At 34.7% G+C, this 17,890-nt stretch overlaps 3 protein-coding genes across 5 annotated transcripts; 2 read left to right on the forward strand and 1 right to left on the reverse strand.

Annotated features, from left to right (window-relative positions):
• Positions 1-4,255: 4,255 nt before the first annotated feature.
• LOC7456623 (glutamate-1-semialdehyde 2,1-aminomutase 2, chloroplastic) lies at positions 4,256-6,645 on the forward strand. Its single transcript, XM_002321692.4, has 3 exons — positions 4,256-4,517; positions 4,825-4,998; positions 5,378-6,645. The coding sequence occupies exons 1-3, from the start codon at positions 4,263-4,265 to the stop codon at positions 6,443-6,445; spliced, it is 1,497 nt and encodes a 498-aa protein (XP_002321728.2). The 5' UTR covers positions 4,256-4,262; the 3' UTR covers positions 6,446-6,645.
• Positions 6,646-6,768: 123 nt separating this feature from the next.
• Positions 6,769-10,110, reverse strand: LOC7456624 (membrane-anchored ubiquitin-fold protein 3). Of its 2 annotated transcripts, none has more exons than XM_052447700.1 (4): positions 9,938-10,110; positions 9,625-9,834; positions 8,454-8,624; positions 6,769-7,107 (listed from the first exon to the last, which is right to left on the reverse strand). In XM_052447700.1, exons 2-4 carry the CDS (start codon positions 9,755-9,757, stop codon positions 7,052-7,054), a joined length of 360 nt encoding a protein of 119 aa, XP_052303660.1. In that variant the 5' UTR covers positions 9,758-9,834; positions 9,938-10,110; the 3' UTR covers positions 6,769-7,051. The 2 variants fall into 2 exon arrangements, with proteins under 2 accessions (XP_052303660.1, XP_002322280.1); XM_002322244.4 differs by having other exon boundaries at positions 9,625-9,833; positions 9,933-10,110.
• Positions 10,111-10,248: 138 nt separating this feature from the next.
• On the forward strand, positions 10,249-16,822 carry LOC7454741 (RNA pseudouridine synthase 7). 2 transcript variants are annotated; one of them, XM_052447698.1, is made up of 12 exons: positions 10,249-10,435; positions 10,532-10,575; positions 10,653-10,730; positions 10,821-10,921; positions 11,089-11,176; positions 12,072-12,150; positions 12,316-12,398; positions 12,537-12,602; positions 13,049-13,105; positions 14,077-14,202; positions 15,535-15,767; positions 16,546-16,822. In XM_052447698.1, the coding sequence occupies exons 1-12, from the start codon at positions 10,327-10,329 to the stop codon at positions 16,646-16,648; spliced, it is 1,167 nt and encodes a 388-aa protein (XP_052303658.1). In that variant the 5' UTR covers positions 10,249-10,326; the 3' UTR covers positions 16,649-16,822. The 2 variants fall into 2 exon arrangements, with proteins under 2 accessions (XP_052303658.1, XP_052303659.1); XM_052447699.1 differs by having other exon boundaries at positions 10,408-10,435; positions 11,082-11,176.
• The last annotated feature ends 1,068 nt before the right edge of the window (positions 16,823-17,890 follow it).

Here is a 17,890-nt window from a genome sequence, read left to right on the forward strand (position 1 = left end):
CAGTTTTTTAAAATTAATTTCATATAAAGTTTTTCAATTAATTCGATTGTTATATTATTTTACAGTTGTATTCTTAGAAATTTGGCGCATTACAACGGCCGTACAGAGGCGGATTCTCTTCCGGGCCAAGGTGGTCAGGTTAACTGTTGCTACAGCCGTTTTGGAGGGCAACACTCTCGCAAGGCAGTACTATGCACCTTCCCACCCACAAGGCAGCTCGTACACTTTGCAGTCTAGCCAACTAACCACCGAAAGAAGTAAATAAGCACAAAACCATTACCTCGGAAACACATGATGGAGCCCTAAGTCTGGACAGTCCACTACACATGACAGAAGAAGAACCTGCTCAGAAATATAATTTAATGAGAGTTGTCTAGATGAGCAAGCAGCTAGAACATCATTAAGAAAGTATTTGGGAACGCGGTTCAACCTGTATTTCTAAAAAATTTAAATTTTTTTTTTTATTAAAATTTAATATGGTTTGTACGTTTTGGATCGTTTTGATGTGCTGATGTCAAAAATGATTTTTAAAAAATGAAAAAACATCATTGACATGCATTTTGGCACGAAAAGTTATTTAAAGAGCACCCGCAACCACACTGCCAAACAAGCTCTAAATGTCCATGATTAACAAAGCTGTTCTTCAATGACCTAATCACATGTTGTTAATGTCTTTAGAATTAGATTTAACGTCAAAAATATAAAACAACAAGGGGGATCATAGCTACTTAAATGCTTTTTAACACCAGATTAGGCCAATCCTAATGAATGCAATGTCCATACAATGTTGTGCTTATAGATCGAACACAGAGGAGGCTACTTGAACTACACACAAATTTATCAAATTATTTAGATTGCATTTGATTACTGATGTGGGATAAAATAGATGGATATAATAAAGATAAAAGTATGTTTGATTAAAAAAATAAAGATGTTTTTTAACAAGTTAGATCGAGTTATTTTGTTTTTTTAGAACTTGAACCAGTCAATGTTTTAAGTTGATCTGGTTTCATGTCAACCGGTCAGGCCAGTCTTAATTTTATAACTAAAGTTATTATAATATTATTAATTTCAACACTTAAAGTAAAAAAATAATATCTATTTTTTAAAAAAACAATATGTAAGTTTGATAATAACATATATTATAGATAAAATAGATTTTTTTATATTTTATTTTGTCTTATCCACCACAATCAAATATGATTCAGAGATAATCATTTTATCTTGTACATCATTATCAAATACAATTAAATATAATTATGTTTATGTTTTCTTTTCTGTTTTGTTTCTTCTATCTTCACTGTTTTTGCTTCTTTTTTTTTAAGATGGTAACTAAACACCACTTTAAAATTATAACAAAATAATATTTCTTAGTTATCAAGTTGTTCTAGGGCAAGAAATGTTCACTTTCAATTTACACACTTCAGTTCTTCAAGACCATGGCACAACTTTGGGGCTTAAATTGTAATTATTAATATTCTATTAGTTACTAAAATGAGATTTATTTTATGAAAATAGATAAAAATAACTTTGAGAGAAAAATATTAAATAGAGATATTTTTATCATTTTTTACGGTCATAAATTTTATTTTCTTTCTCACACTCATTTCTGTCTTTTTTTTTTAAAATGAGTTTCATTAAATAATTATTAATAGGATTTTATTAGTTAGACTCCGTTCATAAAAAAAAAATAGTAACGAGTTTTCTATTAAAAAAATTCTGAAATTCAATTTAACCACGCACCCTAAAAGAATTTATGTTACTTCTCTCTTTGGAACTTTCAATACATTCAAATTCATCCACCCAATAAAAAAACTTATATTTTTCACTTGTAAAACTACAATCCCATTACCTTCTATGCTAACACCAAAGGTTTTCTAAACACAGTAAAGTTCCTAACTTTTTTTTAAAAAAAATATTTTTTTTTTAATTTAATCATTTTATAACCTAATTAAAAAAATTATTTTGAAATTATGATCAAAGTACCAAATTAAAAGAAAAAAAAATTGAAATGTAAAACACAGAGAAAATACATGTCTAATCCTAAATTCACGATAATTTTTGTTTTGTTTCAAAAGTTTATTTTGTTTATTTTTCAGTCACTCACTTTCAATAATGAAAAAAAAAGTGCTCGGTTTAACCACTTTTTAGTAACAAAATTCATCATTTTTTATGTGAACGAGTTCTATTTGATAAGAAGAGTTTGACGGTGTTGAATTTTTTTATATAAACATGCATAAAAAGAAGATCAAGTTTCGTTTTGATTTTCTTGATTTATTTATTTTTTATTTTTTTGATTGATTTGAGTTTTTTGCGGATGGTAGATGTTTCAGGGAGGTTTTTATGTTGTTTATTAGCTATTTTTGGGTGAAAATATGTTGAAAAATGAGTTTTCAACTCAAAAAACTCTAGTTGGTCTACTATATTATCATCTCCATATTTTTTTGAAAAAATTGTTGATTTGAAATTATTTTTTTTAATATCAAACCATGCTTTTATCAATTATTTAGGTTGCCTTTTGATCTAATAAATCTGACTAGATTAAATCGGCATAACTTTCATACGATTTAATTTGAAATTCAAGATAGACAGCAAATTAGTTTAGGAATATTAAAATTTGATTAATTAAATTTGATTTAATAATAATACCAAAAAAATTCTTCATGGCCTATACATTCTTTTTTTGTATTCAATTATTTTTACCCCTCCCATAGCTAAAGCAGACAGTTTGCTAGTATAATCCTAAAAGATTCACTTCATTCCTAGAAATCCAGTGCCCTCAGTTTCTTTTCTCCTTTCAGCGATTTCAACACCAAATTATTATAGGGTAAACTGGGTTTCACTAATGATTTTTTTTTCTTCAACTTGTAATCTAGCACGGGTTAAAGTTCAAGTCACGAGTTTTTTAAGTAACCCGCTAAACCAAACCTAACCAGCTTAATAAACTCGGAGCATGCACCTAAGTAAACATTTTTTTTGGAAAAGGGCGAAGCCTCCACAAAATTAGTGATTTTTAATAAATCAAACTCGATGCTTTATGTTTCAAATATATTCCCTTTTTAATAAGAAAGATAGAAAGGTATGTAGAACACACTCTATCCTCTCTGAAACCATAATTTCTTATGACTGGTGTGTAGCAGGTCATTTACATGGCGGGAGCACAGAGGTGGGCAAGGCATCGCGAAAGCATTGCTCGTAATTGTGCTGGCTGCTGGCTGCTGGCTGGTGTGTGAGAATTCTATCTTCCCTTTCTATATAATATTTCTATGTCGTGAAGACAACATATAATAATTGATTATTCTCACAAATTAATCTAATAATCAGCCTGCGTAAGGGTCTAGTTTACATTAAGAACCTTATTACTTTTCGAAATTCATGGATATAATTAAGATTATCTATAAGATAAATCTTACTTTATCCATAGTTTTAAAACCTGGCAGGTCGATCTGAGACCTGGTCGATTCGGGGCTGGAACCGGGTCGGGTTAAAGAAAAAATAGAGGAAGAAAAAATCCGGTGTGACCTGGTTGACCCGGTCAAAAACCCAGTTGCAACCAGTTGATTTTTGTTTTTTACTAAAACGATATCATTTTGATTTTAAAAAAAATAATTGACCTAAATGACCCGATAACCCGATCAAAACCTGATGACCTGGTAAAAACTCAAAACCCGAATTTTAAACCGGCTGTGTATGAAAAATATGAATTTATCTATGATTTCATCAAAGTCCTTTTCTTTAATTCCAACTAATCCGTTACTAGCCATGGTGTAGTACAGCTAATATATGTAGACAAAAACATTGCCCACCCAACCTAACCTATATTATATAAAAAGTCTAAAATATTTTATAATTTAGCAAAATTTTTAGTAAAAATTTATAGATGTTTTTCAGAATATTTTGAACTCAAAAATATATTAAAATAATATATATTTTTTATTTTTTTAAAATTACTTTTTACATCTATATGTTAAAATATTTGAAAATATAAAAATAATAATTTCAAATCAAGAATTTTTATTTTAAATTTTCATGTTTGAAAGGAAATTCTAAAAAGCACTTTAATATGATATTAGTAAAAAATCTAAAATCTAAAAAATAAAAACTTAATTTTTCTCCGATTCCAATAAAATACCTTTCTTAGGCTTGAATTGATATTAACCATGGTCAACCAGGAGAAGCTGAATTCAAAAAAAGCAACTGATCCGACCAGGCCCGGCCCATGTTTGGTTTGCCCCTATATAAACCTTCAAGTGAAAGATCCAATGGCTGCTCTCTCTTACAATATCTTTATCATCATCTTGACCAGACACAGATTGAGAATGGCTTCTACAATCACAGGAGTTAGTGTTGGTTTAGGACTTTCATGTTCTACAACAAGAAAGCTGACTCAGAAAAGAAATCCTTCATCATCAAGGTTGTCTTTTTGCAGCATTAAAATGGCTGTCTCTGTTGAAGAAGAGAAAAAGAAGAAGAGTTTCACTCTTGAAAAATCTGAAGAAGCTTTCAGCGCTGCTAAGGTAAAAATAAATCACCATCCTTTTGATTTTTATTCCTTTATAGGTGATGGGTTTTGATTGTAATGTTAATCTGAGGACTCTAGTTTCCAATTTTGACCTCTTAAAAGTTTGTGCTTTTATGAACATGATAAGGGTCTTTGTAGATTTGGGTTTGAGTAAGATGTTGAAATTGATTTATTGTTGGTTTGAGTTTGATTTCAGAGAGAAAAGTGTTGATTTTGGAGAGCTGTAGCTGAAAGTTATCATAAAGTGAAACGTGTTTTGGGATTCTCTGATTGTTGACTGATGCAAGTTTTTTTTTTGGCAGGAAATGATGCCAGGAGGTGTGAATTCACCTGTACGTGCTTTTAAATCTGTTGGTGGACAACCTATTGTGTTTGATTCTGTCAAGGGTTCTCACATGAGGGACATTGATGGAAATGATTACATTGATTATGTTGGTTCTTGGGGGCCTGCTATAATTGGTCATGCAGATGATGAGGTTCTATTCTTCTTCACCGCCATTTGCATTTTCAGTATCTATGAACGTTTGTCTTTCTGTGAGAGTCTTGGTACTCAAGATTGTTCACATTCCATTTTATTAGAGAAGTGGCGCATCACTAAAAGTAGAGTATGTGTCAGCCGACATTTGTTTCCTTGAAAATATAGGAATGAAGGAAAATGGTGATTTTCATTCTTAATTATCCAGAATTCTTTTTTTCTTTCTCTTGCCTGAATCAATGTAAAATTGCCTACTCATGGCTGACAGACCATTTCATTATTTCTTGCTTATCATGGAAAGGCTACTGGATACTGGCTGTGGAATATAGTGTACCCTTTTGGTTTATTTTTCATTCTCGTGGACTAACATTTACCTACAGGTACTTGCAGCCTTGTCTGAAACAATGAAGAAAGGGACCAGCTTTGGTGCCCCTTGTCTTCTAGAGAATGTTTTGGCAGAGATGGTGATCAAAGCAGTTCCAAGCATAGAAATGGTACGATTTGTTAACTCAGGCACAGAAGCATGCATGGGTGTGCTTCGCCTGGCCCGTGCCTACACTGGACGGGAGAAGATTATCAAGTTTGAGGGCTGTTACCATGGCCATGCTGATCCATTCCTTGTCAAAGCAGGTAGTGGTGTTGCAACCCTTGGGCTCCCAGACTCGCCTGGTGTCCCCAAAGCAGCAACCTATGAAACTCTAACAGCCCCCTATAATGACATTGCTGCTGTGGAAAATCTTTTTGAGAACAACAAAGGAGAGATTTGTGGAATAATCCTTGAACCTGTTGTGGGAAATGCTGGTTTCATCCCCCCGAAACCTGAATTTATTAATGCCATTCGCAGGATCACTGAAGAAAATAATGCTCTTCTAATATTTGATGAAGTTATGACTGGATTCCGTTTGTCATACGGTGGAGCTCAGGAGTATTTTGGCATAACTCCTGATTTAACAACACTAGGGAAGATCATTGGTGGTGGTCTGCCAGTTGGTGCATATGGTGGGAGAAGGGAGATTATGGAGATGGTTGCACCTGCAGGGCCAATGTACCAGGCCGGAACCTTGAGTGGGAATCCCTTGGCTATGACTGCAGGGATACACACACTGAAGCGGTTGCAGAAACCAGGAAGTTACGAATACTTGGATAAGATTACCAGTGAACTTGTTCAGGGCATTATTGATGCTGGCAAGAAAACTGGGCATGCAATTTGTGGAGGCTATATACGTGGAATGTTTGGGTTTTTCTTTACGGAAGGTCCTGTTTACAACTTTGCTGATGCAAAGAAAAGTGACACAGCAAAGTTCGCCAGATTTTACCAAGGAATGCTGAGGGAGGGTGTATACTTTGCACCGTCACAATTTGAAGCTGGGTTTACAAGCTTGGCACATACTGCTGAAGATATCCAAAAGACAATAGCAGCAGCCGAAAATGTTCTCCGGCAGATTTAAAGCTTTTGTTCCTGTATCTCGCTGTGTGATTGTTGACGTATCTCTCATTTCATGTTCCTCCTCGTTTCTATTGCATGATTGCCCTTTTTTGTAGATTATGAATAGGTAATTGTTTCTAGTCAGCACTATCGAGTATCAGTATTTCTGTAACTTGGCAAGTCGAGTGTATCATTTCTCTTAATAATAACATTTTTCCAACATCTGATGTAGTCATCTTGGATACGTGCAATTTAATTTTAGCAAAATTATCTAACTTGCAGGGCAAAATTTGCCATGTAGTAAGTACTGCAAATCCATCCATAAATTGTAAATTTGCATCATCATTAACACAGAAGTATTTCTCTTTGATATATGATAAAGGTTCTTGATTTTACATCAATGGGTGTATACAACTTTCTATTACTGGTACGGATCTTCACCTTTAAAGAACAAACCAAGAAAAAACAGAAGAAAGGAACATGGGAAGAAACACATCACCACCGGACGCTTTTACAAATACACGTGAATATGGCGACAACAAAACACAGGATGCTCAACGAAAACAACTGCTGTACCTAAAGTGTTGGTACCGAGGGCACAATTCCCCAAGTATCTATGTACTTGCCTTCACATTATGGAACATGAGCACGCAATTTGCTTCGGTGAATTATCAATCTTCTTTTCTGTACCAAGAAAGCCACCGAGTATAGTTTAAAATAAGAAGCTTTTAAGCAACAATCTTAAAGAGAAAAGGGACTCGTGCAATAATTCTATGAGTCTGCATTAAATAGCCTAAGCGTAGAGAAAGGACTACAAACAAGGAAATCATGACAATTAAAAAAGAAAATGCGTGTAAGGTTTTGGTGTTGCTAAATTTAACTTTAGAGGATTTGACGAATGAAGACCCAAGGGAAAATTTTAAGTATCACCGGTGTTCTGCAATATCAGAATAGGTCCAAGTCAATATTCAAGGCTGAGAAATGCTTAAAGGTTTGGACTTGGAATAAGAAGTTGAGCAAATAAGCATAAAAATAATTGCATACAACAGTGCCGAGCCAATGAAAACTCTTTTTTTTTTTTTTTTATAAAGATTGAGCCTTTAGAAATCTAAAACATGCATGTGATTATTACAATTCCTCGAACAGAGAAAACTTCTAATTTGTCCTCTAAAATTGACAACTAATCGAATTATTTGATGAAGGGCTACTTTTCTTTGTTCATAACTTGATGGAACCCAAAACCAAATTATTCTGACCATTGGAACAAGAAATATGAAGTTATTCAGCAAAATGAGACCCCCCTACAAAGAATGTACAATTGACCTTTTTGGTATAATCCAATTTAGATTTGTCTAACAACAAACTTGGAACATCTAGTTAAAATTAACTGTTATTTCTTGGGGCATATCATATCGCCATTGGTTAGATGGACTCAAGAAATTAAACTGGTGGAACTCAAGTCAACAATGAACTTACTTTGACTTTGGCCCAATATAATAGTGTGGATGGTTATAAATCTGGGTCTTCGCCCTTCATACACAAGACCGCTAAGGAAAAATATGGAGACACACTAGAAGCGCAAGGAGAAAACACACATGCGCACACTGAAACATATGCATGAATAGAAGAAAGAAGTCTGTTTATAAGTTCGAGTAGGATCTATGAAGACAGGTACAAATAAAAGGTACCATTTCAAACTTCTATATCTTCCACATTGATATAACTAGAGTATCTTTAACAGTGATTTTGAAGTCAAGTAACCAGAGGGCAGAAACCTCCAGCAAAACATAAAGACAGTTATCACCATGTGCACATCAGAGTATCTAAAAACAGGGTATCACTGCAGCTAAAATCTCCAAGCTCTCAGCAAGCAAGGGTCACTGCTCTATCGACATCCAAATCAGGTGTTGAATCATGTCATTCAAAACCATGGGGGTCCATATATAACCATCAAGCAAATCACAAAACACAATTCAGGAAACAAAGAAAAAAGTTGTTATGCTGGATGGATGATTTAAAATAGAAATTACCTGTTTTGGTTTTTGCTAGAGAGGGCTGTACAACAACATGCATTATGATAACTCCCCCGGCCACTTCCCCAAAAGGTGTTCTGCATTGTCCAACAGTCTTGTTGTTGTCCAAAACCTTACCAGAGCTTATCAGCTTGATTTCATTCACTACCTTGGGAGTGATAGTTTTGCCTAAAATAATAAAAAAAAAAATCAGAAAAATGTAACCAAAATAGCCCAAAAGAAAATCCCATTGGATGAAAGACATTCCTGTCCTGAAAGTAGATAGGTTTTTCAAACAAGAAGAAATCTTTATCTTTCTTAGCTTAGCTGTTAATATTTCTAAATTTGGAATTTGATATATTTGATGACGCTTTGCCTGGAAAAGAAGAAGAATTGGCTGATCAGGTTCACATCTAGAACATCATCCCTTAGGATCTCTTTTGCATTTTAGGAGGCTTGTATTATCTTGTTGATTCCACACATGCTCTCACCCTTACCATCTTAGGTCACATACCCCAGATTGAGCTCAATAACTTCAAATTTACAGCACATTCTCCAACTGCAACAGTTCTAGACTGCAACGCAATCGTATGTTCCCGATCCACAGCAAACAGGTGAACCTTAATCAAGCAGCAATACAAGCCATAACCAAATACTAACAAAAGTCCAGCGAATTTCCCATGATTCATTTCTGATAATAGCCAAAACAACAAACCCCACAAACAAAACCTCCTACTCTTTGAAGTCGAACCACGCAAGCCACGATGACAAACACAGACAACTTCAAACATTAATAACATCTCTAAACCATCAACTTGTGACAACATTATCAGATAGATTAATACTCAAACTTTCCATAGCAATGATAAAGCGTAATTAATTGGGTTTACCCATTTTTCAACTGAAGGGTAAAAAATTACCATTTCCATCAAACTATTCGAACCACTTTTTCAATGACTTCCCAAATAAAACCCAAAGCACCCACTTTGAATTTCCCAAACACGGTCCCAAAAGTTTCCAACCAAAGCAAATTAACCCAATTTTAGAATCAAATAAATCCTCCCAAATTAGGTAAATTCACTAAAAAGAAATCTAAAATCTTAAAAAAAACCAGACATATAAATATTAAAACAAGTAAAAATTAAAATTGAAAGAAATAGTGATAAAAAGTGAATAAATAAAATAAAACCTCTGGGCCAATCAGAAACAATTCGCTGCTTGAGCATATCAACAGTAGATGTTGATGATGAGCACCGGAAGGGCCCGATATCTGACCCGTCGTAAAGCCTGAACTTTATATCAACCATATCCTCCTCCGGCATTTCCCCTACCTCCTCCAATCAATTACTACCACGTGTAAAACAATCCCCTCTTGATTTCCGCAATCACAAAACACACCTAAGATTCACACACATAATACAAAAGGAAATCAACTAAAAATTAACAGATCTCAAAAAAAAAAAAGAGAGATTTTACAGAAATTAAAGTAAATCACACCTTTTTTTTTTTTTATTTCGTTGGGTTTCTATTTTTTCTTGAAAAAGATAAAAAAAGAAGTGATTGGATTAGTAGTGAAGAAGGCGCAGTAGGTGTTTTGTTTATTATTTTGTTGGTGAGCTGAAACATAGAAGATGAAGGAAAGCCAAAATCAAATCTCTCTCTGTTTTTGTTTTCTCCATTTCGCAAATTTGCATCAAAACGACGCGGTTTTCACTTTTCTTATTTTCTTTCATTCACAAGACGCGTCGTTTTGGTTTTTAAAATGTTGAGCACCAGACGACGTGTCGTGTTTTTGATAGCAAGATTGTATGGAGCATAGAGCATTTGACGGTACCGTCATGTAAGTAATCCACTCGAGCAAAACCCTAAAAACCCAAATTAATCGAGAGAGATGAAGAGAAAGAGAGGAGAAAAAGAAGAAGCAGCTGAGAAGAAGATGGAAATTGTGTGGCAAACACCGGCTAATCCTCCTGAGAAACACGATTACATCTTTCGTGACGGTAATTTTATCAAAATCACACTACAAAAGCAGCTTCTTTTGAAGATAGAAACAACAAAAGAACTCTGATTTTGTTTTTTTTGGCGGGAATTCGCAGGGAGGCGCCACGTTAGACCTTACCACTTCGAGTTTATCTCCCATGTCAGTCACTTTAACTCGCTCACTCTCTTCTTTGCCGAGCTTTATAAAACTCTAATTATCGTCATCTCGGTATACAGGTAAAAAACCGGTGGGCGGGGAAGACGATAGTGGATTTATTTGCGGAAGAATTCAAAGGCAGACCCTATGATTATTATGTAATTATCAACTCATTTTTTTATATTAAATTCCTTTTAATCTTATTTAAAGTTTGGGGATTTTGAGTATTTGTGGAGTAATTAATGTAGGTTAGTGCTGTTAAATGTGGACGGATACAAGTTGATGGAGAAATGGTTCCTGTTTCGTACATTGTTAAATCGTCGCAGAAGATCAGCCATTTCGTGCACAGGTGTGTGCTTTTGCCGTGGTTGATTGCAAGGTTTACTTGGATAGTTTTTAACTTAACTAGAGCTTTTGTTCCCGCATGAGTAAATTTTTAAAATTTTCTCTTGCACAGCTTTCATTTTATTTTTCGAAGTTGTATCGAACTTTGAATTGATGTTGCAAAGATTGTAGGCATGAACCGCCGGTGATGGCTTGGGATGTTCCCATTCTTGATAAAGAAGATGATGTCGTAACTGTTTGGAAGCCAGCAACTGTACCTGTGAGTTATCTGTGACTTGGTTTTCCTCTTTTCATGGGTGATATTGACGTCATTCTATCTGATACTTTGAAGAGAAAAAAAAAGTTGTTATTCTATCAATGTACTTATTAATATTTCCTGATTTTGTTGGGTCCTCGGGTATATAATATTTATTCTTATTGTTTATTGTTCTTAAAGAATTTTATCAGGTCTTAGAATTTTACTTTTAATTGCCGAGATTAGTTTAGTATGCTGCTTTCTCCTTCTTTCTATCATAATAACATTAGATAATTTTTAATAGGCCTATTTTTCTCCTAAAATGTTAGATTTTTTTAGAGAACTAGATGGTCTATGGCATATTTCCGCATATTTTCATGTGAAATTAGTCCATAAAACTAACCATACCAAGGATCTAATATAACTGTTTGATGATATTTCCGCCATTTTTTTTCTTGTTCCTTATAATTGCTATACTATTTCTGGTGTGGGAGGCATAAAGGAGAAATTGTTCCTTGCCATGTTTAACGATCAATTATGTTACAATTGTCTTTAAAATGTGACAGAAGAACTGGAGACAACCATGCATACTTATATTTGTCTTTCAATCATGTTTTGGCATCCATTTCTAAGCTTTCTGTTGGTGGAACCAGTCACCCTTTGGCAAGTTATGTTTGATTTTTAATAAGTGTGTAACAGAACTAATATTAATTTGTGATACTGGCTTGAGTATTGTCAATAAAATGATTATATCTCATTTGATTTTCATGTTAGCCTGTGCCAGCTAAAAAAAATTGTTCATCTGTGTGCTGTTTGTGATGTGAGAGAGAGTTGAAATTCTCTGCATTACCATCTTCTGATATAGATTAGTCTCTTTTTCTGTGGTGCTAATCATAGATTAATTTCTATTGTTATATAGGTGCATCCTTGTGGTCAGTATCGCAAGAATACTGTTGTTGGCGTTCTCCAGGCAGAACATGGGTTAGCTCCCTTGTTTCGTATCCGAACATGATTTACATTTGAAAGCAAGTATTGTAGCCTTTCCATGAGCTTCTTAAAAGTCTTGAATTGAGAAACTTAAATATGTTTTCTTTGTACTTCAATTTGTTTTGTCTGGTTTTCCATTTTATTTTGGATTGTTTCCCTTGACATGGTCATGCCAGCGGTTCATCGGCTAGATCGGCTTGTTTCAGGACTCCTTATCTTGGCTAGAAATGCTACAAGGGCTGACCTTTTTAGGCAAGAGGTATTTTCCGTACTGTTGTATCTTTATTACAATTATAGGTACCATGCTGCTTTGAATATGCTGGCATGACATCAGATATCTGTACTCGTGTATCTGCTAAGGAATACTCATCTCTCTCTTGTTATCTGATTGTTGCAGATTGAAGCTGGCAAAGTACAGAAACAATATGTTGCAAAGGTCATTGGGGTATTTCCTGAGGATGAGGTAGTACATATCTATGGCCCGTGATAAGAAACTACATTCTTATCTGATGATTTTTAGCTAAGAAGCTCTAGATGATAGTTTAATCTTAGGGTATTTGAAGAAACAAACTATTAGAAAAAAAATGTTAAATAGTATAGTTTTGTTTTGCCAAGCAAATAGATTGGAAAAATTTTATGATCTTTTTTGTAAAATAGGTATTTAACATGAGATACAAGTGAGAAAATGACTGGTCTGCAATTGTTACGCTACCATCTTCTAAGTAGAGATTTGCCAAACCCAGAATCCATGACATTCAGATGCATATTTATTTATTAACCAGACATACGCGCGCATGCTTATGTCTTCTTGCAACATATTTGATATGCTGCTGAGAATGCTGTTGTTTCTTATTAAAAGTAAGCCTTTGCATGATAACACTTAAGCTTTCTTATGCATTTTCATTTCAGCAAATTGTTGATGTTAATGTTAATTACAATGCTCGAGAAGGAAGGAGCACTGTAGAGGTGAGGCTTTTTATTCATCTCTTCTATGCTTTAGGGGTGTCACTGTTTATATTAGATCCTATGGATTTCTGGTTTCCCTGTCAACTAAAGGTGTGAATATGCATTTCACAAATTATATTTCCATATGTGCCTGGCATGCTATGGAGTCATTCCTACTTCATTCATTCAAATATTATTTTGAGATTAGAACACATCCCATATTGATGCTTTGCTCATCTTCTGAAGCATCACTTTCTTGAATGGGTACTTTATTTGTGAAGCTGTCATATACTATTATAGTGGATGCAGGTCACTTTACGTGCCCTTATTTTTTAATCACTTGCCTTGGATCTGGAGTGGCTCATATCTGGTGGGAAGGATCATTCTCATGGAGGAGAACTTTTGTTCTAAAATTTTTGGTCTTTCTACATAGGTTTTAACATGGTATGGGTAGTCTTTTTTTATGATAGAGTATAACAGTTCATTTCCATCACCCCTAGGAGTTTCTCGGTGTTCTCTGCTCTGAACCTGGGGCATGGTGCTATATTTCTCTTTGCATAGCTCTAAGTTTGAGAGTGCTTGTGTATGATTCTTGGTGCTATATTTTTCATCCATCACTCTTAAACTTTTTGTGAGTGGGCCTTGTGTGTCCACTTGTGCCCTGGTGCATTCTCTATGTTTCTTGCTTTTATTGTATTTGCAAAGTGGCAACGCTGATTTTCTTAGTATAAGCATGCATGGTTATGGTGGGTGTTAGTAATATGGTTATTGGCCATGGGAAATGCTAAGCTGTTGGTTTGTGATGCTATTCTTTGTGCTTGATATTCATCAGTGAGATTGCTTGAACCCTAATATTAGTTTTGCTATATCTATAGCTTTCTTTAGTGTTTGCAACCAAGCCTCATTTCTTTTCCCACCCTCGTTAACATCAAATATAAGGCAGAGGAAATGCCTATATTGAGTTTGTACGCCCTTTTTTATTGTCTTTACAGGTGGGTAACTCTTGTGATGGTTCTCCCATCAAGGGAAAGACTGCCTGTACAAAGTTTACAAGGATTGGCACCAATGGCATTCACAGCATTGTTTTGTGTAAACCAATCACTGGCCGAACTCATCAAGTAAGAAAAATTTTCTGACCACAGAAGCAATATTGGATATATTATGATCTTCTCCTGCTTGGTTCATAGATGCCTCAGATCTCTGTTACCCTAACTTTTCTCCTGCTTGGTTCATAGATTTCTTCTTACCATTTTTTTTTGATGTTAGAGATGATTGCTTTTCGTCCTTTATTTGTAAACACCTTCTTTACAAGAAATCTGCACCATACTTTCCTTTTCTAAAATAACCAAAATATCAATTCTAGCTTAATCAACTAGGTGGGGAAGGGTTTTACCCCTGAGATTGTCATTTTGCTAAGAGAATTCCCAAACCCCAGTACCTATCTTTAGCCTGTCCTACTATAGATTGTTTGCCTTTTTAGCAACATCTCTCACATGATCTCTTTGTGGATGGGAAGAAAACCTAATCCAAGCCTCTGTATTCTAATTGAAGAAAAGGCAGATGAGATTTGTGATACTTCTGCATTCCTTTGTTTTTGTAGAGTGGACTAGTTACTAAGAATAGCAAGCCAGGTTTGAATTTGAAAAGCAAATTAGTTTCCACTAATCCAGTCTCCAGGCTATAGACCTCGGGGTTTCCCATGCACTTGCGGCACCCAAAAAAATTTCACTTTCAGAAACCATGAAACACTATCTCCTTTTCATTTGATATGAAATATAGGATACAGGCTTCCAAATAAACCCTTCTATATGCACAAGATCTTCGAACTAGCAGGACTCCTGGAGACTATCTCTGTCTAATAATTTTTCAAACCACGGACTATGCAGAGGTGGATCATGCATAATGTGCATCCAACACTTCTTGAGGGGAATGCCAAGTAAACCTATAGAAAGTAGATGTATAGTCTCAAATGGTATCACAAGTCACAAGCTTAGGGCTTTGCTTCTTTTTGCTTCTAAGCTTTAGTCAAAGAACAATCCCGGGTACACAGGCATTCCAAAAGCTCCAGTTAATTAACAAATAAGGCTGAACCAAGCCATCCAGAAGGAACCATGTTGAACAAAAGTGAACTAGGTTCATCTCACAACAGAGGCTAGATTCCATGGTACTCAAACCTTTAATGGCATAGCCTGTTCCTTCTTTGCATAGAACTTAGTTCAAAACTGGTTTAATCACTTACCATTTTCCCTTTTTGCCCACCATAGACGCATTTGCTTATGTTTTTGTAATAGCCCAGGTACTCTCTTTGGAACAGCAAGCATGCTGTAAATTACTTTTATGCAAATCTAATCTTCTTTCTTTACTGTTTAAGCCTTATGTCTGTACTGCATTCACCATAATTTAGGAAGTTTCTCAATCCTTTAATTACTTGGTGACTCTGTCTCTTGTAGATCCGTGTCCATTTGCAATACACAGGCCATCCTATAGCCAATGACATTCTTTATCTATCCGAAAATGTTACTAATCGATCTAGTGAAGGAGTGAATGCTGATAGAGCTGCTCACAGTCCAAACAATTGTCTTGTGCCTGAAAATAACAGTTCTGATAAGTATGAAGACAGTACCGAAGAAGATTTTGACATTGATCCTATGTGCACAAACTGTCCAAATTTGGTTCCAAAAGGGTAAGATACTTTTTTTTTATCATTATGATGTGCTTGTTAAATGCTATTAGATTATGCAGAACCTTTTTTTTTAATGTTGCTGGCTATGTTTTCTGATTTATTTGCTTACAATCACACTATTCATTGCTATAAAGCATATTATGTATTAGGGCCACATAGTAAGAAAGTGATACAAGAACTGATATGAGGGTATTTATTTATGGTTTACAAACAAACGTTCAACAGTGTGTGCCCAGGCATGTGATATCTCCCTGAACTGGTATTCTTTTGCTGCATAGAAATCCCAATGACTTGAAATCCATTAAAAATCATTTGAAATTTCAAGTTTTGTTGCTGCCAAATTATAGGACATCGTTTTTTCTTCAACTGGTTGTCTATCCCCTCACTCCAATATCGACAATTCTTTATTGAGAAGCTTCTTCTTCTTCCTCTTTTTTTCTTTTATTCTAGGGGGGTAAACTTACTACATGTTTTCAGAAACTTCCAGCTCACCTGGTGTCAATTAAGATGAATGTTTAAACACTGTCACTCGGAGCTGAACTGGGCTTCCAGAAACCATTTTTGCATCTCGCATTAACCTCTCCCCTTTGGTTTCATGGGGTATCTGTAAACTAGTCGAAATTTTTTAGTTTTCATGGTAAATATACATTTAGATATTCTCTAAAAAGTCAGCCATATATATATATATATATATATATGGCTGTATCTGTTGTTACTAGGTGTATTGTAAAACTGTGATTAGCTGGGGTTCATGTGAGCTTTATTTTACTGTTTGCAGATATGATGGTCATGAAGAGGGTTTATGGCTGCATTGTGTGCAATATTCTGGGTCTGGATGGGTTTATCAATGTCCATATCCAGACTGGGCGGTTCCCACCTAGTAAATCTTGCTCTTTACTTTTCCTTTCCCTTTTGTTCTTTCTTATGTTTTTTTTGTAATCTACGTTAATTTTTAAATATTCATTGAGAAAAAAAATGTATTTTCACAAACAGGATTTTGACAAGGTTTCACTGTGGTTACTGATGAAAAGATCATGCATCTTTCTTAATGATAATCGTGTGTACAAAAATTCCCGTTTTTCCGTTACAGAATTGACTTCAATGTTTCCTTCCACCGAATACCGTTAAATGTAGAAGAATGCATGAAAAATAAATGGAAGAAAATTATACGTAACGATAATTATAAAAAATAATAAAGGATAACTCATGTACAGGACTTGTTTCATGGAAGTTTGAAAATTATACTTGCAAAAGAAGAAAAAGAAAACATAGAACATAAATAATTTGAAACTATCAATTTTCACAATTGGCTTCTTGAAGTATCAAGGCATTCTTCAATTGGGTCGGGTGGCTTGTGTTGAAAATATATTAAAATCTCGGGTGGCTTGTGTTGAATTAAATGTATTTTTAAAATGCAAAAACAAATATTGCTTAATTTTTTTTTGAAGTTTTTGAATGGAGTACTCATGATTTATAAATGAAAACCACCACAAATAAATATGAAATAAATGGCCAATAGTATGAGTTAAATCACTATTAGAAGTCGACAAAAATCACTTTAAGTGGTCACATGATGACACAGACCGGAGTCTTACTCCACCTCTATTCTCGAAAAAGTTTGGATCGAATATATGGTATGATTCCGAGCCAAGGATTTAAGATCCATTTGTTTTCTGGCATCATGGCACAACGAGTCGTAACATAGTCTTAGATTTTTTCACCAATCTAGGCAGAAATATCATGAACATAAAGAGATTAATTCGTTCACCAAGTTGATCAGACTAATAACATCGCAAGATCTCAAAATTTGCCGAGCTCCACCAAGCAAAAAAAGAAAAGAAAAAACTACTTGCTAAAAGAAGAAAAGGGTTAGAGCAAAAGCAACGAAAAAAAATACTTGGTTGAGGAGGAGAGGGCTACCAGCACACCAGCACCTTGAAAATGTGTGGTGGTGTGGTTCTGGACATTAGTAGCTTTGGCTGTCATTAAATTTCTCACACCATAATATTCAATAACATGTGATCAATTCTTAAAACTTTACCAAAAGCAAGCACTGATCTTAAACTTTATTTAATTACGTATCGAGATTCTAAGATAGATAGATAGATAGATCACCAATTAAG

Source organism: Populus trichocarpa, chromosome 15 (assembly GCF_000002775.5).
Source record: "Populus trichocarpa isolate Nisqually-1 chromosome 15, P.trichocarpa_v4.1, whole genome shotgun sequence".
Classification (NCBI taxonomy): domain Eukaryota; kingdom Viridiplantae; phylum Streptophyta; class Magnoliopsida; order Malpighiales; family Salicaceae; genus Populus; species Populus trichocarpa.

Coding starts and splice junctions, on each gene's coding strand:
- LOC7456623 (XM_002321692.4), top strand. CDS start 4,263: ATGGCTGCTCTCTCTTACAATATCTTTATCATCATCTTGACCAGACAC. Junction 4,518..4,824: donor AAGCTTTCAGCGCTGCTAAG/GTAAAAATAAAT, acceptor TTTTTTTGGCAG/GAAATGATGCCAGGAGGTGT. Junction 4,999..5,377: donor TTGGTCATGCAGATGATGAG/GTTCTATTCTTC, acceptor ATTTACCTACAG/GTACTTGCAGCCTTGTCTGA.
- LOC7456624 (XM_052447700.1), bottom strand. CDS start 9,757: ATGCCGGAGGAGGATATGGTTGATATAAAGTTCAGGCTTTACGACGGG. Junction 8,625..9,624: donor TGTTTCTGATTGGCCCAGAG/GTTTTATTTTAT, acceptor TTATTATTTTAG/GCAAAACTATCACTCCCAAG. Junction 7,108..8,453: donor TCTAGCAAAAACCAAAACAG/GTAATTTCTATT, acceptor TTCTTGGTACAG/AAAAGAAGATTGATAATTCA.
- LOC7454741 (XM_052447698.1), top strand. CDS start 10,327: ATGAAGAGAAAGAGAGGAGAAAAAGAAGAAGCAGCTGAGAAGAAGATG. Junction 12,399..12,536: donor CTGACCTTTTTAGGCAAGAG/GTATTTTCCGTA, acceptor TGATTGTTGCAG/ATTGAAGCTGGCAAAGTACA. Junction 12,603..13,048: donor GGGTATTTCCTGAGGATGAG/GTAGTACATATC, acceptor TTTTCATTTCAG/CAAATTGTTGATGTTAATGT.